The 25,582-nt window shown below is 38.6% G+C and overlaps 1 protein-coding gene across 3 annotated transcripts in view; it reads left to right on the top strand.

Annotated features, from left to right (window-relative positions):
* The window catches only part of ATP8B4 (ATPase phospholipid transporting 8B4 (putative)), a 257,660-nt gene that overhangs the window by 85,410 nt on the left and 146,668 nt on the right, over window positions 1-25,582 (top strand). For all 3 annotated transcript variants that reach the window (XM_038009971.2, XM_073012166.1, XM_073012167.1), the window contains 2 exons: window positions 16,540-16,612; window positions 25,251-25,321. In XM_038009971.2, the coding sequence (XP_037865899.2) occupies window positions 16,540-16,612; window positions 25,251-25,321 (144 nt within the window). The remainder of the gene's footprint in view (window positions 1-16,539; window positions 16,613-25,250; window positions 25,322-25,582) is intronic.

Here is a 25,582-nt window from a genome sequence, read left to right as displayed (position 1 = left end):
GAGTTCAGAGCTGAGGGAGAATCAAACTACTTTGTGTAATAAGGGGGAGGTGAGAGGGTGGGGAGAGCATTGGAGAACCCGGGAAGAGGTCAGGCCATAGAGGATGACTAGGTCTTTACAGGCTTGTTGAAGAGGGAGGCTAAGAATATACTGGATGAAAAACGAGCCCAAATCCACCATCTCCTGTCCCTCCAGCTATGTGCTCTGGTGCAATGTGGTCCATCACAAGTACCATCTTCATATGCAGGCTGCTCATTGTAAGACTCTTGGGCAACATGGCAGTGAGAACCTCTGTTGTCTTTCTACCCCATAAGGCAGGAAGGTGTTGGGAAAAGTCTACTAGCCTGGTGTCAGGAGGCTGTGGTTCAGTCCTGCTCTGCCATGAATTGGCTACATGACTGAGGACCAAGGACTTGAGTTTTCTCATCTATGAAACAAAGATATTGGATACCAGTCATTTTCAAACATTTCTTTTTCCAATAAGCAGAATTCTTTTCAAATGAAATCTTATGTACAGTGCAGTTGCTCAGAGCGGGTGCCGTCGGCTGCCCTCTCACCCTGTGTGGTAGATCTTGAGGATCCCCCACAAGCATCACAGCACTGGATGGTACCTCTGCACATGAGGTCTGAGGACCGCCTGCATCTGAATCACCCAGGTGCAGATTCCTGGGCTCTTTCCCAGACCTCTTGAATTAAACTTTTTGGGTCTGGGACTGAGGACTGTATTTTTTAATGAGCACTTCATGGAATTCTCATGTACATTGAAGTTTGAGTACCATTGGGCCAGATATTTCAAGGTCCCTTTTAAGGTTTAAGTACTGTGACTCTGTGATCCTCTTCAACTTTGGTGTAATGGTGAGGAGCCAAAGAACGGAAGTCAGTGACTCCAGCTGGTAAAAAGATTTAACAGAAAATGGGAGATTTGAAGTATGAGGATGGATTTGATGGTAATAGTAATAGAGATGACAGTGGAACAGAAGGGTAGGATATAAAAGTTACAAAATGGATTGGGTAAGAAAGAAGAGCTTTAATCATAGAGTCTTCCAACAATGAAGATAAATCATATTCCAGATGGAAGAAATTGTAGCAGAAGGTGTCAGGAGACAATTCAAAGCATGGGGCTACTAGGGTAATGTCCTGACCATATTCCCACCGTCTTTGTTTGTCTTGATAATAGCACTCTATTATATCACGGCACATAGTGTCATAATGGTGTCCTTAGCTTTCATTTACTTGCCAATCTTTATGGAGTGCATCCTGTGTGCCAGGCATTGAGCTAGATTCTGCAAATACAGGTCAACCCAAACAGATATGTTCTGTGCAATCACAGAGCTTAGTATCTGGTCAGGGAAGTAGGCAATAAAATAGCCTTGCTAAGTAGTGTATAATTACAAACCAAGGCAAGTGCTGCTAAGGAAAAGAGTGTGGTTCTAAAGAAAGGTATTTTTTATGGGGGTTGGTAGAGGTGAGGTGAAGCAGTTTAGGAATGGGTTCTTTAAGGGAGTAGTACATTTGAGCTGAAAACATAATGATGACTAGGAGTTAACTAGGCAAAGGTGGTGATAGGAGTGGGAGCAATGGGATGAGAAGAATTCCAGACAGAGGGAAATCATGTGCAAAGGTCCTGTGGAGGGGAAGGAGGATGGTGATTATGAGGGACTGATTGACAGAAGTCCAGAGAATAAGGCGGAGAGAACAGCAGCAGCAGACAGGGCTGGAGAAGCCATCAGAGGCCAGACTCTTCAGGGCCTTCAAGCCTACATTAAGAGTTTGGGTCTTCTTTCTCATAACAGAGGGATTGTGTGGAAGGATTTGTCTTTGGAAAATCTCATACTTGCAAGGGAAGAAGCTAATGCAGAAGGGTCAAGATAGATATGGGGAGAGGCTAATTGCCTACTGCTATACTTGTCTGTCTGTCTGTATTACTGCTGTGACTTACTTGAGGCTGAAGCAATCTCCATATTCCCATGTAGGTGATATGCAATAATTACATGATAGTGGGCCAAATGCACTAAAGTGAATTAAATAAAGCCTGTTGGAGAAAAAGCAGAATATATTTTAGACTCCTCTTTTCTTCCCTGCAACTAATATGGGGCAAGGAGAAGTATTCATATATTGTATGTTTGTGCACATTGCTGCATGTGAGAGTGTGAGGTCCTTGAATACCAAGCCCATCTTTACCCTAGTGTTCTGTGTTACTGGGAGTCTCTTGGGCACTGCTAGAAATTAACATGTATGGGACAGTGTCTGACACTTAAGGAAAGGGTAGGGTTTAGGTCTGCCTGGACTTCATTTCTTAATTAGCAGAGCTTAAGATACGATTTGAAGCAATGCTTACTGTTTCATTCGCAGCTGCCCCCAGGTTGCAGCACGTTGGGCAAGCCAAAATGTGACAGGCAGCCCTAGACACCTGGTGGAGAAGCAGGAATAGACTTGCTGGGGTTTGCGGTGGACATTTCCCTCACAGAGGCACTTTTTGAATTGCCTGGATGACGAAGAGTGTTCACCCAGCTGGCCTCAGCTGGTTACCTTGCCCCTTTCCAGGCATTTGTGTTCTTACATGCTTTCCCCTTTCACACTGCTAAATTTAAGGCTTCATTTTCAAATCAAATGCTCATCTGGCTGACTGCCTCAGAAATCACATGTGGAGTGCTGAGAGACCCAGGCAGGGGATGGTGCCCTTGGTTTTGGAGAGTAGGTCTGGAAACCATATGAACTGTAAATAGTTTCAAAATGTGAAAAAAATTTAAAGCTCTGCCAAAAGGGAAGAGCTGAGGTTTTTTTCTTTCTAGGCTCAGTTATTAAGTATCTGTTGGAAATTACCTACCTCTATCATACAATCTGTTTACTCTCTCTGTCCGTCCAGGGTGGACAAATCCAGACTTAACCCCCATGAGAACTCAGCTCTGCAAATGCTTGCTTTATTAGAAATAAGTTTTGGGGTCACAGAACCATAGTTAAACTGCTAGATACATAATTTTTATGGGAATTTACTTTTTTTCATTTAATCCTTCCTTTGAAACTTGAGTAATACAAATATCTTAATATTTTAAAAAATAACAGAACCTAATTTTCCAGTAAGAACAAGACAAATAAAACATGAGAAAAGGTACATGGCTTCCTTAATTTGCACGCCATCAGATAACTAATGTGCTAGAGTATCACTTCTCATTTTGAGAAATATTTTTCAGCGTATGTCCTATTTTCTTTGTTGGACTTTCTCATTTTCACCTGATCCTTCATTATAGTTTAAAAAGACTTTTTTTTTTTTTTCTGCCTTTGGTCTCAATTTTTGTGGGTGCAGAGGCGAAGAGATGCTGTCATGCTTTCCACACTAGGATACCAGGGGCATTTTTCATTCTGTTTTGATGGTTATCTTTAGATTCTTTTTTCTTGCTTTCTCTGTATTCCAAATTTTGTCTTTGCTCTGTATCTCATTTCTTACTCTCCTTCTAAGGATGATGAAGAAAGAACATTGGAATTGAGATCTAAAGAGTGATAGGAAAACAATAAGCAACAGAGGCCCTATTAAATAGGGAACATTTTAGAGTATTAGATGCCCAAAAATGTAGGGATTAGAGTTTATGCAGACAAATATGCAAAGGACTGTGGTATAAATGCTTGTAATTGGCCTGCAGATTTTTTGGTGTTAAATTTCAAATCTGGTACTGATAATGTCAAACTAATAAAAGTTTTACCCAAATGTACCTAATTATGGCCACAATCACTGGCACGAAATCTCCTGATTAACCAAATTGAAAATATCGTTCCCAGTAGTGGCTCTTGCGATTAAGAAAGGAATTCAGAAGAGAGAAGATTGCTTATACATATATTTAGACATATTTTTACAGACTATAAATAAGACCATAAGGTCTTGAAACCCCTTGATAGCTAGAAAGCGGAGAGGGCTTGGAGGAGTGTGAGGCCAGCCTGTCATTGCTATTAAGCAGAAAAACTTCATCCTGGAGCTGGGTGGAGCATATAACTTAGAGTGTTTTCCAGAAAGTAATTAAAAGGGCAACTTTCTGGCAGAAAGTTTTCATCTTCCTAATAGAGAAAAATGGAGTCACTCCAGGCAAAAAATCATCATATAGATATATCCAGAGAGTAGAAAAACAACCTAGAGACTTTGGGGTTTAAGTAGTGCCAATGAATAATGAAGGCATTGCAGTAGAAAGTCTTTATTATTTATCTTATTACTAAAATATGAGAAATGGAACTGCCATTTGATATACCATCCCTGAACCCAAGGCTTTCCCCCGTTCCAGGGACTTACTGTGGTCAACGGAGCATGGGGAAACAGATTAGGACCTTTACTAGAGGCCAGGTTTACCCAGGCCTGATGGGTTTGGAAATAGAGGATTTTTGGGGGCACTCTAGTTCATGTCATAGGTTGGGCCAGCGGAGGGTGTCGCAGTTCCTGCTTACACTCTAATCCTATTGGCTCGAATTGGAGAAAGTGATAGGGCTCAATAATAGAGCCATTTTTCTTGGAGTCATTTGAATTATTGTCCCAGCATTGTTAAGAACAGACATAGCATGGATGCTCTGAACCACAGGAATCTTCAGGTCTATCTTATTTCTGCAAATACTGAGTATCTCCCATGTACCAAAGATGATTAACATAGCATTTCTGTTTTCACAACTCACAGTTTGTAGGAGAGGGAGACAACCAAGTTTTTAGTTTCAATATAATGTATAAGAGGATGGATGTGTTGATGGACCGCAATGGAAGCACTGAAGAAGGGGTACTTAGGCCTGTCTGGGGAACAAAGGAGGCTTCTGAGAAGTGAGTTTTTATCTAAAATTCATCAACTAAAAATGTGAAAAATTCAGAAAAGTAAAAAGGTCTGCTTTTTAGGGAAATGTATTATCCCTTGTTGTTGCATTTTTTTTTTGGCAAATATACATATATGCAAAAGAGCCCATGCAATATATGCAATCTTGTTTTCCACTTTTTTCTTTTGGAAAAAAGTTTTTCTTTATTTCTTTTATTGTCTAAACCATTATCCTTTGCCTTGCAATGATTCATGCTGTCCTTACCCTCTTCCCATACTTTGTCGTTAGCTTTGTTACACTTTCTTAGGGTCTTCCCAGGAGACATAGCCATGTGAAACTATTACTCATGTCAGCTCTAGAACTAAATATGCTATGCACACATTATGAGTGACCACATAAATAGCTAATCTGTTCAAATATTCATTCACCAATATGTATTGAGCCCCTACTATGTGCCAGGCACTTTCCTATGTACTAAAGGTACAGAAATGAGGAAGCCAGATAAATCCCTGCCCTAGTGAACAACATTCTAGTGTGGAAGACACATAATAAAATGTAAATAAATAATATGATTTCAAGTAGTTGTAAGTACAACAAAGAAAACAAAATAGGGGAATAAGATAGAGAGTGATGGGATGGGAGATGAGGAGATGATTTTAAAGAGGGTGGCCAGAGAAGGCCCCTTGAAGAGGTGATATTTGAGCTGAGAGGCAGCTAGCCGTGCCAAGATCTTGGGTAGAAGAAACAACAAGTATAAAAACTCCAAGGTAGAAATGAACCTGACAGTAAGATGTCTACTCTGGCTAGAGTATTGTGATAAAGGGGAGTGCTGAAGGGCTGGCAAGAGCCAATTCCTAGAGGTAGTGATAGAGAATTCCAATTTTATGTTAAATGTGATGAGAAGCCAATTGGAGGGTTTTCAGCAGGAAAATTATATGAACAATAAAAAGATTTCTCTGGCTTCTACGTAGACAGTAGACAGCAAAGAGAGACAAGAGCAGAATGACAGTGACAAATTTTGTTTTCTACTCTTGTCCAGGTATGATGGTGATGCCATGGACTTGAATCTTAGCAGTGAAGGACATAAACACAAGTAGAATCTTTTCTTTCTTTCTTTCTTTCTTTCTTTCTTTCTTTCTTTCTTTCTTTCTTTCTTTCTTTCTTTCTTTCTTTCTTTCTTTCTTTCTTCTTTCTTTCTTTCTTTCTTTCTTTCTCTCTCTCTTTCTTTCTTTCTTTCTCTCTCTCTCTTTCTCTCTCCCCTCCTCCCTCCCTCCCTCCCTCCCTCCCTCCCTCCCTCCCTCCCTTCCTTCCTTCCTTCCTTCCTTCCTTCCTTCCTTCCTTCCTTCCTTCCTTCCTCCCTCCCTCCCTCCCTCCCTTCCTTCCCTTCCTTTTCTCTTTTTCTCTCTTTCTCTCTCTCTTTCTCTTTCTCTCTCTCTCTCTTTCTCTCTCTCTCTCTTTCTTTCTTTCTTTCTTTCTTTCTTTCTTTCTTTCTTTCTTTCTTTCTTTCTTTCTTTCTTTCTTTCCTTTCTTTCATCATAATCACCATCACTCATGGATTTTCAGACACACATGCATACATAAATAGAACAGTACAATGAATCCTTTTCTATGTATTACCTAGCTGCAGCAACTTGCTATTCTTGTATACTTGTATACTTCTTGCTATTTTGTATCCATTTTTATTTTTTTATTTTCTGGGGTATTTTAAAAGCAAATCCTATATGTCATATTCTGTTATCCATCAATACTTTAGTATTTATCTTGAACATATATGGACTTAAATATATTTAGCCATACTACCATTACTACATTTGACAAAATAGCCATAGTTCTTTAGTAAATATCACCTAGTACCCACAGACTGAGATGTATTTTGAGGGCAGAGGCAATAGGAATGTTGCTGTACTGGGTGGGTTTGAAGAGAGGCATCAGGAAACCTAGTTGTTGGCTGAGGTTTCAAGATGGAGAAAACTGGGGAAGAAGCATGTGGTGGTGGTGATGGTTGTTTACTGCCTGGTCTAGGAAACCAGAATTCTATCAAGATATTAGTCATTCTGTAGTTGCATTATTGAAGCTTAGGAGAGAGATGTGGGCTGAAGAGATAATTTATAAGTCATCACACTTTGGGAACCTGAGGCAGGTGGATTACCTGAGGTCAGGAGTTTGAGACCAGCCTGGCCAACATGGTGAAACCCCGTCTCTACTAAAAATACAAAAAAATTAGCCAGGCATGGTGATGGGTGCCTGTAATCCCAGCTACTTGGGAGGCTGAGACAGGACAATCGCTTGAACCTGGGAGGTGGAGGTTGCAGTGAGCCGAGACTGTGCCATTGCACTCCAGCCTGCCTGGGCAATGAGAAGGAAACTCCGTCTAAAAACAAAAAAAACAAAAAAAAAAACAAAAAAAAAAACCAAAAAAACCTCATCCAAGGCTGATTACAGTGGCCTATGCCTGTAATCTCAGTACTTTGGGAGGCCAAGGCAAGCAGATCACTTGAGAGCAGAAGTTTGAGACCAGCCTGGGCAACTGGGCAAAACCCCATTTCTACTAAAAATATAAAAATTAGCCAGGCATGGTGGTGTGCACCTGCAGTCTCAGCTACTCAGGGGGCTGAGGTAGGAGGATTGATGCCTGGAAAGTCGGGGCTGCAGCAAGCAGAGATCATGCCACTGCACTCCAGCCTGGGAAACAGAGACCCTGTTTCAAAAAAAAAAAAAAAAAAAAAAAAAAAAGGTCATTTGGCCACCTAGGATGAAGATTCTGGGCCCTACGTAATGGGGAGAGGAGCTCTAACTCTCAGGCACTCTAAAGCTTGAAGATGGGCAAAAGAGAAAGGGCTGGCTAAGGGCATGAGAAGCAATGACTAATGAAATAAGAGGAAAACTAGTTGGATGTTCTGGAGTTAAAACAAAGAAAGGGTTTGAAGAAAGAGGGGTGGCCAACTGTGACAAATAAAGTGAAGACTGAGAACTGATCATTGGATTTAGTAACATAGGATGACCAGAGTGGTTGTAGTTGGAAGGATGGAGACAAAATCCTGATTGGAGAAAGCATGGACAGTGAAGAAGTAGAGAAAGTGAGTGCAGATAGCTCCTTTGAAGACTTGAAATCAAAATCAGAATGTACAATCCTTATAAAGAGGTGCTTCATAATAATAAAAAATAGCCACAATATTTTAAATGTATGTATTTTACAGTTTACAAAATGCTTTAATGAATTTATTTCATCTGAAAGTGTTTAAATGTTAGGTGGGTTATGGCATTTTAAAGACCTCGGTTTTCTGAATAAAGACATTCTGAGGGGTTGATAAGAGCCAGTTTTGGTAGGTCATGGCAGGGAATTCCAGTCTCAATCAATATCTTGCCTGAAGGCTGGTTGGTGCTGAAGCTTGGACTCCAGTGCACGTTTTCCAGTTCTACAACACATACTCTTCTACTATGCTGCATTATTTCCTTCATAAACAAGGGGGCCAATGTTCTCTTCTTTAAAGGTATAAAAGTTAAATTCCAATTTCTGGTCCATTCTGAATAGAATTTGGTTTCTGCAAGTGTCAAGATTGTTCCTAAAAATTCATCCTCAAAGAACAGAGTCTTACTATAAAATTTCTGGGTTTTTGTTGAAATGACCCATCAAGATTTGTCATTCATGGATTTACATTGCCTCGAACTCTGTTTCTCCTCATAATGAAGGTGCTGAGGGTACAAAGCTGACGGTCTAATGACAGGAAGTACTCTGGTAATTGTAAGCAAGAAGATTTATCCTGGTCCTGAGAAAACTATGAGTGACATAATGGTTGAAGCTTCAGCGAGTAGAGATGTTTTACCCATGATTATAAATAAATCCTGATTGAAATCTGTTGGCGTTGATGTTAAGCCATGATTCTGAGAAGACAAGCCTAGAGGGACCAGAGTAATACAGTCCAGACATATAGTTTTCTGATGAGCTCACCATTTATGGGGACAAAACTTGGAATATATTGAGAAATGAAAGTTAATATATCCTTTATTAGACAGTCTTTCTGGTCTATCAGTTTTCTCTCTGGACTTTTGATGACAGCTGTATGGCAAACAATCTAACACTGAGTTCATTCTGAAGTGCAGGTATTCTTCATTGTTGATGGGAAGAATATCCACATACTCCAGGTATCAGAAGACAGAGATAGTTTAGATGCGGTTATTTAAGAGCCAGACTTATATTTTTCCACTAGTCTCCAGGTTTTTTGATAACCACACTCTGTATCTAATACCACTTGCAGCTCTGATACTCAGCATAGTGTCTAGATTAGAGTGGTCATTTTGTACACATAAGAGTGGTCTTAAACTCATTAATGAAGGGTGATGATACAGCATATGCCAGTGATCAACTCATTAAGAATTCTAAGGCCAAGCTCGGTGGCTCATTCCTGTAAGCCCAGCACTTTGGGAGGCTGAGGTGGGCAGATCATTTGAGGCCAGGAGTTCAAGACCAGCCTGGCCAACATGGCAAAACCTTGTCTCTACTAAAAATACAAAAATTAGCCAGGTGTGGTGATGCATGTCTGTAATCCAGCTACTCAGGTCGCTGAGGCACGAGAATAGTTCAAACTCAGGAGGTCGAGGGTGCAGTGAGCCAAGATGGTGCCACTGCACTCTAGCCTGGGTGACAGAGTGAGAATGTCTTAAAAAAGAAAAGAAAAGAAAAAAAAAAGAATTCGACTTTTGTGCTATCCCATTTTTGAGGAACTAGGGATAATAAACATTACAACTTATTTTAAAGTGACATCTTGAAATTTTCTTAAAAAGAGTTTGGGACAATATTACTGCTAACCTAATAAGTAAATTAACTCCTGATATTCCAGTGATACCTTTAATTGTACTTTGTGCTATAAAATCAGAAATGCTGTTTCCAGAATGTTAGGTTTTCTGGCCAGAGCAAACCACATCACACCAACACTTTTGCTTTGTGTTGCTATGGCTTGTATTATTAGTTGACATGTAGGGCAGCCAATATTTTTTTTCTAGTTGAAGAGACATTAGGTTATCACTTAACTTGGCTCTGTATAGGAAAATTGATTGAGACTATCACTAGAGGCAATGAAAAAATATAACATAGACCTTTTATCCTGGAACTAAGATATCCAGGGTTTCTTCTCCATTGGAAACTATCTTCTTTTGGGGTATTTGTTTTTTTCAAAAAGAGGAGAATTACTTGTGGTTAAGCTTAGTAAGAGTGAATTCTCTGATTTTTTCAAAATAATGTGTGACTACTTAGATGAAGAGAATAGTTGATCTACTTGGCTAAGGTGGTAGTACATTTTTAAAATCAAAATATGTTCTTCATGTAAGAAAGATTTTGGGAACAGTGATTTTTTCCTATAGACATTATTCTTAGGATAGTTAGGTAGTCAGTGATTATCTGTAGAATATTTTTAATGGATAGATACTAGAAATGTATCTTCCAACTTTATTCTACTGTTGGCAAAGGAGGTGAATCAGATGACCTCAGATTTTACAGATTTGTTTTCCCCAAAAGTTTTAAACTTGGATGGGGGAAGCACAAAGATTCATGGCAACTTACCTGCATTAACTTTATAGTATTGAAATTGAAATGACAGAAAGGTGAAGCTTAGAATTAAAAAAAGGAATATTGGTTCACATCTGTCATCTCAGCACTTTGGGGGGCCGAGGCGGGAAAATCACTTGAAACCAGGAGTTCAAGACCAGCCTGGGCAACAAAGTGAGACCTCCCCTGCCCCCTGACCCCCAAGAAAATGTTATAAATACATGAAGATGTCAATAGTAAATCTGGGAATGGGCTCTCAGTTTGTAGTGGATGTTTTGCTGTGCCACCCATATCCCCCCTTAGGACTGCAGAACATGTTTTCCCAGCTGTCAGGAGTGCTGCCCACATATAACTTTCAGCTGGCAGCCCTCTCTGGGAATTGCCCTTGGCTGACTAGAGTGTTTTGTTTGACGACATTCCTCCTTTTTGGGGTCATCCTGTATCCAATGACTGAATCATGCCATGATATAAAGTCCTGCTCCCTTTGACCCTATTCTAAAGGCCTGTTGCAGCTCCAGAGCTCTCCATGGGTGTGGCTGTTGCTTTCACTGTGGCTGCATCAACAGCCCAACTGCTCCCTCTGCCCAGCAGTGCTTCCTTCCTCTCTTACAGGTGTTAATCCCAAGAGAACTTGCCAATTAACCTCTTATACACAAAGCTCCCTCTAAATCTACTACCCAGGAATCCAACCTAGACCAATAGCTCTGTTTTCTCCAAGGTCAATCTAAGATATTTCCTCTAGCTTTCATAAGTGAGAACAGATGGAATAGTCTTTCTCTGAAATCATTTTCTTTTGAATTCCTGTGGCTTCATAATCTATAGCCATCTATTCACAGAATCCTACTAAGAATCTACAGAAGATAGAGTCTTAGGAGGTTCATTTGGGCAAGGGTTTCAGTTTAGGAAAATGATGAAAGAGAATACATTTCCTGTACAACATTCAGCAGGCTTATTGTTCAGGTAAAACTTAGTGAGTTGATCATTTTTATTTTCAAAATAGGAAGGCTAAATTGTGTGTCTATTTCTGCATCTGAACAATGCACAATAGGATTTATGTAAATTAGGCAGGGCATCTGTAAGATTGATTACTTTTTCTCAGCAAATTGTTAAACTAAATTCTCTATGCTGTAGCACTACATCTTTCATCATCCCCTCTTATTCTCACCCTCCTCCCTGGCAAAATTGGTGAGAGAGCATCTTCAGCAGCTGACCAGAGACCTCCCTGTGTGATTTTTGCCTCAGCATAAGCATTTTGCTAAAATGAAGGGAGAAAAAGGGGAAACATCTGCATTCTTTAAAATAAATAGATTCCAAAGACATGAGCATTATGTTCATTCTCAGTGTAATGAGATCCTGTTCACCAGTCTGTTATTAGGGGATTAGGGCCAAGCTGTCTGTTTTCCTCTAGCGCAGCTCTGATGGTGCTGGTATTGAAAAGAACCAGAAACTGCTGCTGTCCACTGAGTGTTTGTGTCAGGGGATCATGATTGCAAGCTGTCTTTGGATTAACTGGTTTTAAATGCCAGGAGTGTGCACTGTTGCCGTGATTGGGTCCTTTCAGCTCCTTAGGGTCCAGTCTTTTTCTATATAGCTAATACATAATTACTCTGGGAAATAAAGTAAACAGGAACAATAAATATAGATTTATTAAGAGCATGAGCTTTGTAGCCAGATAAACTTGGGTTCTGGTCCTAGGCCTGCCACTTACATGTGACCTTGGCAAAGTTTTCTTCTATTACTTCTTCTTTTTCTATTCTTCCTTCCAGTTGGCCATTAAAATACTAATATGTGTAATGCCAAAAAATTTAAACAGTACAAAAGAGCATAAAATGGAAATGAAGTCTCTCTTCCACCCCAATTTCTCTCTTCATTTTATTTCTCTATTGTCAACCACAGTAGTTTCTTGTGTATATTTCAAGAAATTTCCTATGCCTATAAACATGTATAATATATCCTACATGCACTTACTTCTTTTTACATTACCCAATAATGTAACTAACAGCATATTTCATATTAGCACATATAGACCTACCTTATTCTTTTCAGTGGCTGCACTATATTCCATTGAGTGAATGAACCATGATTAAATAAGTGTTTCATGGTACATCTATCTAATTCCTCTTGATGGACATTTTCGTGGCTTCTAATCAATTTCTGTTACAAATAATGCTGCAGTAAATATCCTGGTACATTCATATTTGAGTACCTGTAGGATCAGTTTTCAAAGTGTGTGGTTATTTAAACTTTTGATAGATACTGCAAAATAAGGCAAAGATTGCATGAACCTCAGTGTCCTATTCTATAAAATGGGAGTCAAAACAATACCTATCTCTAGGACTGTTGTGAGAATTAAATGAGATAAGATACATGAATAGTGTTGCCAGATGTAGCAAATTAAAATATAAGACTCCGTTTAAATTTGGATTTCAGGTAAACAATAATAATGTTTTTGTATAAATGTGTCCCAAATATTACATGGAATATATACTAAAAATAATTTGTTGTTTATCTGAAATTCAAATTTAATGAGGTGCTATTTATTTTATTTGGCACCCTATACATGAAGGGATCAGTACAGTCCCTGGAATGCAGTAAGCACTAAATAAACGTTGGATGCTATAATTCTTTTTAGGCATTCAGGCAAATGCTATCATTCAACAAATGTTTTTGGAAATGATGATTCTATACTCCTTAGTTTATTTATCATTCATTCACTACATACTTACTGAGTGCCTGCTGTGAACTAGGCATTGTCCTCAGGATAAAGTCCTCAGGATGAAGTCCTCAGGATGAAGTGGTGAACAAAACAAAGTTTATCAGCAAGGGAATACTTTTGAATGTTATAGGGCCGACATATGCTTGAGATTAAAGAAGAAACCAAGCTCAGCGTAAGTGGATTGATTGGTTAATTAGGGGAGGTCAATTATATTGACCTTTATTATCTTCTGTCTCTAGTACCCCAACACTTCTGTAGCTTGTGAGGAAATCCCCTTTTCAGGAATCCATGTTGCTGGTGGGAAATCAGGAGCATTAGAACATGGAAAGGATGACCTTGATGAACCCATTGAAAATCCCCTCTTGTTTCTTAAGCTTTAGCAATACACTTGCAATATTGCTTCCAAAAGTGTAGCTTAAGGTCAACACTTGATTTTCAGCTTCGAAAAGCAATGGTCTAGTGACATGGAGCATGGTAGGTGCTGCCTCACTCTCAGACTTTCGTTTTCTCAAGGAGATTTTCAGCAAAGTCTAGCAGCTCTTACCTTGCTATGCCTCATCAGGAAGAAGCAGGTACAGACCAGTTTATCAAAAATTATTAGTTGCAGTTGCTATCTCTTACCTCCTTTTCTTAGAACTCAGAGTTCTGAAAGTAGATATATAGTGGTATATTTTTTAAAAAATTACTTCAAATAATTCTAGTTGCTGTTCTGTGGCAGTTAAACTCCATATGTTTTATGGCGCCTTTGGAATTTAAATTTTATGAATTTTTTACTTGGATTTTGGCTTATTTAGCAATTGGCTTGTGAGTTGCTAAGGTAAAGTCTATCTCATTATCCCATATGTATTTTTAAAAAAAACCTGATTCTAGGATGCATTAACTAGATTATGTCAGAGTTTTATACTCTGAAATAATTATATGATGCTGAAATTTGAGCCACATTTTAAAATCTTACAACTTCTCCTTTCTTTGCAGAATATTCATATACTGCAATTAATCTACAGGAGCTTTTACCTTTTGACAACGGCAAAAGCAAAGTTTGAAGGTGCTGAGTCTGTGGAGCCAGTATCACCTTCACAACCCAAAAGGCCATCCTATGTCCCTCTAGAAGAGCTGTGGTGCAAGATTGCTTTAAACACGAACCCTGAGAACAGCTGCATCACACATGTAGAGCCAGGGAGTGTCTGCTTTCATGTTTCAAGTTGGTGACAAAACCCAATCACCATACAGGCTAAAATTTTAGAAGTCTAGAAATATTCTGAAGATGAGTTTTAAAGCAAATAATTTTGTCTGCCCCTCCAGTGCTGCTGGGACATTTTTTATGTATTGTTGTCAGTGGTGGTGGTTGTAGGTAGGACAAGAAAAATGGTTGGATTCAAAATATAGATTATTTAAATTCATTTACAGGTCTTTATCAGTTTATGCTTATTCAGTAAGTTTGAGTACTTCTGTTGCTATGACCCTTAGTGCTCATTAAATGTATCTCTGAGTTCCCAGTTAAGTATAGTTACATATATCAATATTTAATAAGGTAGAATAGGGAATAACATAAAAACTCCTCTGATTGTATTCTACATACTGATTGTTCTACAGGGTTATATTCAAGTCAGAGGTTAAGCAAGACATCTCACACAGCCTGTGGCTTACCAATATCTCCAGGCTCTTTTTCTGTAAACTCTAGTTACATTTGTAGAGTGTTACTTTCTCCTCTTTAAAATAATCTGTTTTGTACTTCTTTTTCTTACTCTTTGTTCAGTTTCTGATAACTTTGTCAAGTCATAAGACACCTTCCTATCATGATCTTACTTTGTGTGGGCTGTGCTTTCTTCTTGTTAGGGTGCTGTCCACAAATCTGAAAAGTGTGTCCAATTGTCCATTGTACAGGTTATTGATGAAGTAGTTTGGATTGTGCTAGGCTCAGCGTCAACATCCAGGACTACTGCCTACTGTTTCTTGTATGATCCTTCCTAGAGCTTGTACTATACAAGTTGGAAGAATAAGAGTTTGGAAATAAAATGCAATATCATCTCAACTTCTTCCTGAGGCAGGTGCACTTTCAATAGAGACTTCAAGGCAATTTGGTAGCAGTGCAGTTTCCAAAAATGACACAATAGCCTTCTCCATCCACTCATGCCTATTTTTTCTGAGATACTGTTTGCTGAGAAGTGTCACTAAGGTGCCAGAGGAGGTGTCTCTAGGAGAAATTAACCAGCACGTAATTCATACCTGTAAAGATAAACGAGATTTAGAAGGCTTCCTAGGTTCTTCTATTGTTGTCAAATTAGATAAAGTTCAGAAAAGTGTAGCATTGGAAAAATGATTGAATTCTGGCTAGAGATGAAAATACTGCAACTGAAAAATTTCCAGAACAACATGTACTTGGATCTGTATTAAAGAAAAATTCTTTGAGTGTTTAAGTCAAATGATCCAGCAGAGTTGATAGTGTGAGGCATATTTCACAGTTGAATAAATATTTAAAACTATTTTCCAGGCTATAAAACAAGTAAATTAGGTTAATTTTTTTTAAAGTACAATGAAATTAACCTGTCCACCTCAACTTGTTGGGCAAACCTGCTCAACTCATCCCAACCTTTTCTCTTAGAAGGGAATCTCTGAGAAAGAAATGTGATGAAAACTTCCAAGTTAGAAAACAAAGCTGGTTTACATTTCAGGGAATTTCGGAAGGAATGATTAGCATCGTGGTATACTGACCCAAGTGGTCTGTATCCAGAGGGCCTGTCTGGTTTTGGGCAGCCCTGACTAAGTTGTCACCAGGGGCCAGATTCAATGGACACAATAGCTTTTCATAATAAACCCCTTTGAACTGGGTGGAAGGGTGGGTTTGGGGCTCCATCGTATACATGAGCTGCACAGAAAGCAGTGCAGTAGGTTGACCATGTTGTTCTCTATTCTGAGCTGCTGTCCTGTTAGAATGCCACCAAGCCTGTCCTTCAGCCTAAATGCTGGTTTGTAGGTGGTCCTTCTCATTCAGTCTTCCAAGGCTTCTTTTATCATGCTTTGTTGTTCTTGTCCTTTCCAGGCTTTAACATATTTTTCCTGTTGCATTTTAGCTGTTGCTCTGCCTTGCCACTGTCTCCTTCACTTTCTTGCCTCCAGTTAAATAGACTTCTGAGGCAATGGCAATGATGTTTCTGTATTAATAAAGAATTTGAAAAGAATGTCGATGACTAAAATTTATTGAGATTTCATGACTGCTGCATAAAGCTGGCACCATGCAGGTGGTGGAAAGCGTGCTCAGCCAAGAGTTTAGCATGTTGAGTTTAGCCCAGGAGTACCAGTAACTCACTGGGTATCTTTGGGCAACCACTTAACCTCTCTGGGCCTTTGTTCTCATGTTAATGTAAGGCCATTTTGAATTTAACATACTAGGAAAGTCTCGTCTGCTTCCTCTGTTATATGATGCTACATTGTGAATACATTCCCTTGGTTGTACTTCTGAGTCTTCATTCTTGAAAAAAATTAATTTTGTTTTTGTTTTTAGACTACAGAATGAAAAATGGATGAATGTCAAAGTGGGGGACATCATTAAATTAGAAAATAACCAATTTGTTGCTGTGAGTATTCAATATTGTTTAAAGAATTTATCGCAGATTAAAGTAGCCTATATATGTAAGTATTTACATTTGCAAATTTAGTAAATCCTTACTAATCTGGAATAATTATCTTCAGTATTAGTAAAAAGTCTCAATTATAAAATATTTTAAAAGACATTGATTTATTAGTTTCAATAACATGGTAACTCACATAAGGTTGAGTGAGTATCACCTTGTCTATTTCCCTAGGGATCTTTTAAATTAATAGGAACAAAAGATTTTAAATTAGAAAACCAATATTTGATGTAAATTAGAGTTTTTAAAATGCTCCTGAGTATTTTAAAAAGTCTGTTCTCACACATTTTGTGATTAGTACTGTTAATATCCTGATTAGTATTGTTAATTTACAGTATATTTATAAAAAAAAAAGCTAGAGAAAGAGAAAAGATATGTTTCTTCCTTAAAAATTAGAAAATGTGTATTGATTGTGCTGAATTAATAACGTGTTAATTAATGAGATTTTACTTAATCAAATATACTATAATTTATATACTCAAGTGGCCTATGTTATAATTTCCTTAATAAAATTCAAAGGATTAGTCTAATCACTAAAATATATGCAACTAACTATAGTTCAAATTAAATTTAAGGTAATAAAAGTTATTGAGATCAGAGATTAAAAATTCAAGTTATTATATTGTTTATGTCAAATATATATTAGATTACATATGAAATTTTTTGTGTTGAGTGCTATTTTGTGTATCAACTTGAAACATTTTACCACAGGGGAAAAAATATGGCCCTAAGAGTTATTTACAAGACTACTCAGTTAAGACTCCTAAACATTCACTTTCAGAAGCAGTCTTCTTTCATTAATGCACCATCTGTGTATACTGAATTCTCCAGGACAGCCCACACTAAGGAGACTACTCAGTAGACTGGTCATTCACAAAAGAGTTCACACTTTTAAGTAGAGAAGTGCTTATTTCTCTGGTAACTGCAATGCTTTGGAAAATAGCTGGGAACCAAAAATAAACAAAAAGGTGTCGGCAGCCAAAACAGAGGTCTCAAAGTCCACTCTGGGTTAAGCTCCTCATAAGTAGAACAGTTTGCCAGGTTCTCACTCGCAATCTATTTACTTTTATTTAAGCCGCAATTTAAATTTGCTTGTCCATCTTGTTTTTCAGCTCATTAAAGATTAGAAATAATACCCTGGAAGGTGGTGTCTGTTAGAACATACTGTGTGTGTGGAATCAAGGTAGATCCAGTGTAAGGGCACTAGATGGGGAACTGGGTGAGAACTGAGGCTTTGCTCTATTCCTTCAGTGACAGCAAAGACTTTATCTTCTTTGTCTTTGGTTTGTCCATGTGTCAAATAAGAAGCTAGAGCACTACAGGATCTCAAAACTCCCTTCCGTGCTGTGATTCTCTGTGTAAGCTGACACCAGACTATATGATTCTTGCAGGCAAAGCGCATATTGATTTGCCTGTTCTCCAACACTTGGTATCATGTTCCATCATCAGGGGCATTTGGTAAATGTTGGCTAAATAAATAAGTATTGATCTTTGTAAGAAAGAAGACAGGAAAAAAAAAAAAAAAGAAGTGCATATAAATTTACAAAAATTCAGATGTTCTGGGTCAGTGGGATACCAGTAAACAGTATCTGCCCTAATTAAAGATTGCATATGTTCAGGATTCTTTGTCTAAGAAGAAAGGACTCCAGGCAACTCATTCGAGTTCTACTCTCAGTTAAAATGATTACAATGAAAGAGTTTTGGTGCTTCTAAGTGGATAACCTTAACTTATAAAAAAGGGACGTGTGGAATTCTAAGATGTGTGCATTCAAATGTTTTTGGCAACGACTTTAGCTAGATAGTGTCATAATAGAGAGGAATTAGCATAAACCTATATATGCCACACACTTAACTATCATATTATTTGGAACTGAATATTTCAGGGGCAATGCTAGGTATGTTTTTTACTTCAGGTATTCAGTGAAAACAATGAGTCCTAGGAGCCCCATGAATGTGCTCTAACAAGGGGGATCCTCAGACCGGACTCAGTCTGCTCATTTCTCACATTTTTAGGAGTGGGTCCAGAAAAGAAGCAGTCAAATCTATGTCTCAAAGCTTTTAACTCTGTGGTGCCTCGTGGCCAGCATATCTAGACTCCAATCGGCACTCTAGCCTTTATATTTGAATTTGTATTTTCCTTGGACTTTGTTTTTAATTTAGTTATATTTTCTATATTATGGTATGTATGCTTACTTGCTATTGCAAAAGCATCAATGAAATGAAATACAGAAGGCAAGCACAAGTGCAATTGAAGAGCAGAATATTGAATTTTAATTAATTTAGATTTAAATAGCTACGTGTGATTTGTGGCTACTGCATTAGACACACAAATGTAGCCTTTTATGGTGGTTCCCATGATGGAGTGAGAATGCTTATTTTCCACTCTTCCTCCTGTTTTCATTTGGAGGGACGGCACCAAAATAACACTTTAAGTGTCTTTCATCCACTTGCTCACTCCTCTCTCCTAGGAGTGACTTCTCGGATTGGTGAGTTTGGGAGCCTGGAGTGGTACACATGACCTAGGTGATGCTTCCTTAATTCTTATTCTTTTTGAGCTGCACCTGTGTGCAGAGAGTCCGTTCTGCTCTGCTCTTCCATGCCATCAATGTTATAGAAACAAATCCCTGTGGTGGGGGTAGTGGGAGGGCCAGGGAAACTTAGAGCTTCCAGCATCTGTGGCTCGATAAGTTTGTCTAATAGGGGTGAAGCCCATTTGGGCCACAGACCTAAAGCCTGGTCTTTATCAATAATAACAGCTTTATCAAAAAAAGATGATATTTTTATCTCCATTGTTCTCTGTTTGACTCCTACAAATGTAGTTCTGTTGGCCTAATCTTTGAATAACCGAGGATGGCAGTCCTTCAAAACCACCTCACAGCACCTCTTGATTAGATAATTTTGTTCAAAGTTTTCCCATGACTACCTACTCAGCACCTACAAAACCATTTTCAAGGGCAAGAAAATTTTTTTTAGGTGAACCACTGGAATCACTTAGGAGTACTAATATATCTCCCTGCACTCTGGTATGAGCTGGCAGGGGCTTCAGAGAGCTTGTATTTGGGGGGCAAAACTTATGAGACCCTGAAAGAGTCCCACTTAGGAGTTATACTGAGGTGGATTTTGGGGGAAACCAGGTCATGAAGGTCATGAAAACAATACTAGCATTTATTGACCATATGTCACATGCCAGACAATATTAACAAGCACTTTCTGTGATTAACTCATTTAATCCTCACATTAGCTCAGTAAGGGTAGGTTATATAGTATCCTTATTGCTCTCACTTTACAGATGAGAAAACAGAGGCACAGTGCCATCAAATAGCTTGCTAGTGGGACATTCAGGAGTTAAGTCTATGTAATCTAGCTCAAGTGCCCCCACTTCTAACCACTACCATTTGCTGTTCCTGACTGCATTGGAAAAGTCATCCTCATTGACTTGAGTCTGGGCTACCAGCGTTAGGGGCTCTGGGCTTGGATGCTGGAAGCCAAGTGATCAGAAAATATGTTGTGCCCAATGCAGATGCATAACTTCTGGCTGTTCAAACTTAGAATTTGCAACCTGATTTATGTCAGTTCATCAGTAAACTTTTAAGCATGGAAAAAAAACTCACCAGAGATTGCCAATTAGCTGGCATATTCAGAAATTACTTACCTTTTTATTTTTATTTTTTAATGTAGCGAACCCTCTTGTTTTGCATTTGTATATACATTTTAAAATTCAAGAATACTTTTGGGCTGAATTGCCAGAATTCCTAGGTTTTTGGGGCGACCAGGAAAAATGCAGAGTATAATTCAGATACCATAAGGAGTTTGACTGGCATTAGAAGAACCAAATACATTTTGTTAGAAAAATATACTGCAGAATTCCTGATACTACCGGAACTCGGACCATGGGAGCCAGGTGTACCTTTCTCCTTCACTGACAGCAGTGCTCCTGTGTTGTTTCACTTTTCTTAGCTGGTGGTAGAAATAAAATCCTTACTGGGCATGAGTATATTTGAACATTACCAGAATTGAGTTGTTTAGCTTGTTTGAAAAGTCCTTCCTTTCCCTCCACAAAAAAGCATTCATAGAATTGTTGTTTTAAAACCAAGGCATTCTTCTGATACAGGAATTGATAGTTTTACCCTTTGGAAATGATAGGGCTAGAAAGATTAATTTGACCTAAACTCCAGGTGTGACTGGGTGGGCTTTTGCTCTTTCTTGACTCATCAGGGAATTTCATCTATTCTTTTTCAACACCTTTCTTGGATGCACTTCCAGAGAGGCCTTTTTTTTTTTTTTTTTTTTTTTTTTTTTTTGGTGGTCTCATTGCCCTCATTGCTCTTTTAAGTTTTACAGCTTCAAGTCAGTTACTTGTTGTTCCAACCTATTTGCTGTAAATAAACCATCTCTATCTTTCCATCTCTTTCTGTGTGTGTGTCTCTCTCTCTGATATATATCTAATTGTCATATTTATATGACAGTAGAAAGTGGGGGTAAATATTCAGGCAAGGATTTTTTTTGACCAGAGGAACAGCCTGCCTATTAATAAATTTTATGATGTCCATTATTATTCTCACACTTCCTTCTCTTCTTTATCACCATCTTTTTCTTATTCTTCTCAAATCACTGTAATTAGAAAAACAATGATATATCTAGTACATATTAGTAACCAATATGCATTTATTGGACCTGAAATTTAAATTTTAAATACAAATGTTACCTGTCACCATACAAACTTCATTTTTAGAATCTCATTCTCATTTTTTGACTCAATACATGAGCTATTTTGTTTTTTATTTTTATTTTTGGATTATAATAAAAGATAATGTTGTAGATGATAGAGAAGATAAATAACTCTATGTGTGAGAATGGCCTAAAAATAAAAGGAGATCCAAAAGTGTTCAACTTAATTCTACAAATTTATCTTTCCATCAGGTCATGGAACCACAATCCAAATATTCTTTCACCATTGTGGTTTTGATTTTTGAACGCCAACAAAGCAAAACAAAGCATAAAACAAAGTGAAATACTTTCTGTTTTTCATAGTTTTGTGTTCCAGTGATTTAGTAGCCCACCAGAGGAAAAGAGCATACATTTTGGGATCAGAAGTTCCGAATTCTAGTTCCAGCTCTGCAATTTAAGCTATGCGTGTCCATGAGGATTGCGTTAAGTCTCTTGGGCCCTTGGGTTCCTCAATGACTTTGGAAGGGTCATGGGCTTTACATGAGTTAATTTAGTTCTTCTGGTGGGTGTGGTAGAGTCTATTCCTCCCTCACTCCTGGGCCAGATATGACCTCCCCGGTTCCTCATCCATACAATGGGAAGAATACTACTCACAGGGTTAAGAGAGTAAAATGACACAATTATGAGAGAGGGTTTTATAAATCCTTAAATAATTGTATAGCTTTAAGGTGTTATCGTTGCTTTACATTTTACTTTATTCTTTAACTCAACAAACATTAATTATGACTAATAAACCTATGAAGACAATGCCTTTGGCTCTGAGGACCCAAATATGTTCAGTGCATTCTTTTCAGGTTCCCTCTAATGGGAATATTTGTTTTCTGTTGCCCATGGAAGCTGGGGAAGGGGCGTTGTATTGGAAAACACTGGTTCCATCATGGAGGACATAGCAGAGCCTCTCCTGGCAGAGCAAGGAGAAAAGGCACTAATAATTCACAAAAGAAAGTAAATATGGGGCATATAATAGGTGGTTCTGAATGGAATTAATGATATCCTGGCCCACCTGTGAGTTTGGATATTCATGCTTTTCCTTTCCACTTCTTTACTCCTGTTAGTCATTCTGCCTTGGGGACCTCCTTTCACTGCATCTAGAATCTTCCATGATGCCCTTCCTCAACTAGCAATCCAATGTTGCACTCTCATTTGCACTCCCTTCATAGCACTTTGTTAATAAGGCTCTTAGAACCCTTATATTCTGCCTTTATTAAACTATACAAATCCTTGAAGCAAAGAGGTTTTGAATCATTTTGGTATCCCTTGCAGTATATGCCTCATACTGCCCAGATTCAAATCCTGGCTCCTCCACTTACTGTGTGACCTTGAGGAAGTTACAGAACCCCTCTGGGCCTTACTTTGCTCATCTGTAAAGTGGAGATAACAATAGGACCTGCGCTATAGGATTTCTGTGAACATTAAATAAAATAGCACTTGTGAAGCTCTTAGGACGGTGCTGGACACATAGTAAACCCTCACTAAATATCAGCTACATTATTTGGAATCATAAACGCCTACATCTGGAACACAAGTTTCTGGATCAACTAGGAATTTGGTCCCTGTAGGATTTACTGGAGAAGTCAGTTTGAGGAGGCCTGCTGTGAGACTCAGAGTCCTGGGGAAGGTGGGCCCCGAAATCCATGTGTTGCTCCACTCCTGGCACAGCACCTCTGGAAAGGGGTGACAAGGGATGAGCAGGGCTTTTTCTGCAGCTCTCCTGCCCTTTCCTTTTCACAATTATGACTGAGTGCACTAGAAAATAGGCCTGCCTGCATGACGATGAGCACATTGACCGCTTATCCTCCTGGCCCCCCTGGGCCTTCCCTTCACACTCCCTCCTCAACCACAATGAATTAATGCCTTGAAGGATGAGGTTAACAAAAGGGAACAGCAGGCCTCAGCAGAGGGACAGGGAGAAGGGAGGATAGATGAAGGGAGTGCAGCATGGCGATCACAGAGTAGGAAAGCCGGAGGAAGGTTCACAGAACATCAAAGAGAAAGGTGGTAACTGGGGAGATGGGCGGAGGTGGGGAAGGTAGGCGTCTGGGTCCCAGAGAGTACAGTGAGCAGGAACAGTTACCCTGGAACCTGTGGGGGTCAGCCTGTGGGAAGCTGGGTCACTGCTCAGGAGAGAATCTGACCGCCAGATGGCAGTGGCGCCTCAGTCACATGTTCCTAGCCAGCTGTGTGCAGGGACTCCTCCCCTTGTTTACCATGGTGTGAGTGTCAATGCAGCCCTGCCCAGTCTTCAACAGTAACACTGGATTTGAGTTTCAAAGAAAAGCAGCTCTGGGTACAAATAGGCATCTTTCTCTATACTTCATAACTGTATTCAGTCACAGATTCTTAGGATTAGAGAATTTTGGATTTTGTTTCAAATGAGCCTTTTAAGCTCAGGGGAGGAGAGGCGCAGGCCCACAGACTGACTATTGAGCTCTTTTCCTGTTTAGTGCCTTGTGCCTGCTCTTATGCATTGAAATTTAAATGTGGGAAGTAAGATCAAGGTGAATTTTCAGAAAACTTTTTTTTCCCTTTAAAATCAGGATGGGTAGTTTTTGGTCCAAGAGCGACATTACTTTCTTTATGTGGCTTTGCTCTGTTCACAGTGTGACAAGTCAGAAAATTTCTGCCTCAACAAGCTTCTGTGGCTCTTTGATTCAGAGTTGTGTAAGAGTCTTGGTAATGCAAACCCGCTTATTCCTTTAGGGGCTGTCACAGGGCATTTTTCCCCAGCTCTGTTTTATTCCAATCCCAATTTGGACAAAACCACACACACATACACACACACACGCACACACACACACGCACACACGCACACACACCCTATTTTTGAGTTGCAAATTTAAAAGCTTGAGACTCAAGAAAGTAAATCGATTCTAAATTTAACCCCCAAGACTCAAGAACAAAGCATTTCTAATGTTTTGAAAAACAAAGGTAAGAAAATTTCACAGATTTGGAATACCAATCATAGATTCAGACATAGCTAGAAAATTGTTAGGCTAATGTCTCAAACTAAATTGCTAAAATTTAAGCCAATTCTTTTTAGATATTCAGACTCTTCAAAATTTTATAAAAACACTTATTTTTAAAATAAGTTTAGAAATTTGAAATGAAATCGATAAGCACTTTACCAATTTAGAGAGCTACCAGGATTCTGAAACTGAATTGTGATAGGTGATTTGCAAAGCTCAATTGGACGTCAGAATAGAACTGTTTATCTCTGAAAAACCCAAACTACTCAGTCTCTGATTTCTTCCCACTGCCTTTAACTACATTTTCTCTTCTGTCTTGCTCTCTTCCTTAGTCCCTACTGTATCTTAGCTCTCCTTTCTTACTTCCTACCATCTTTTACTTTTTTCTTACCATCTTTATCTCTTTCTTAACTTCCTTGCCTCTCTTATTTTTATTTTATTTTTTTAGTTTCCTCCATCTATTTCCCTTCTGTTTTGTCCCCATCTCCTTTGTCTGCTCCCTGTTTTTAACTGATGACAGTAGGTAATTAAAGTTTGTGCATATATTTCCAATTATTTATTGGAGAGAGTTTTATGTTAGTAATTATCAAAGCAAGAAAATAGAATTTATATGTTTCATTCAAAAAAGGTGAATCAAGTGGTTATTAATTCATAGAATAACTCCTTCTCTTATTTATGTTGTGATAGTCAAGGGGCATATAAAGGACGAACAGGGAAGAGGGAGGGTTTGGTTCAGGGCATATGACATAGAGGTAGAACAAGATCTCACTTCTTTTACTTTGTTTCTAAGGCTCTGTTGGCTCGTTAGTAATCAAGAGGAGATATACTCAAGAAGACTTTCAACCAATCTAACTTCTCAAGTATTATTTTGTTATGATTTTTGAAAATAGGCTGATTTACTTCTCCTATCAAGTAGTGAGCCACATGGTCTCTGTTATGTTGAAACTGCTGAGCTTGATGGGTAAGTTATTAAAATTGGAATAATTCAGTTGGTTTTCAATTTATTTAAAAGTAATGTCTTTAGAGATAAGACTTAACCTTGTTCAGTATCTTCTTGGGAGACATAGGAGTTTACATCGCAAAGTCCATAGTTAATTACTCTACAGTAATTTTGAAACTATCTTTTCTCTTAAATTTATTTTCTTGCAGAAACAGTGAGCTAAACTTATATACAGGAATAACTTTACACAGAGAATCTTCAGTAAGATTCCTCAGATGTTTT

Source organism: Chlorocebus sabaeus, chromosome 26, assembly GCF_047675955.1.
Source record: "Chlorocebus sabaeus isolate Y175 chromosome 26, mChlSab1.0.hap1, whole genome shotgun sequence".
Taxonomy (NCBI): Eukaryota; Metazoa; Chordata; class Mammalia; order Primates; family Cercopithecidae; genus Chlorocebus; species Chlorocebus sabaeus.
Note: the sequence above shows the minus strand (reverse complement) of the source record. Positions and strands in the feature narration are given on the sequence as shown.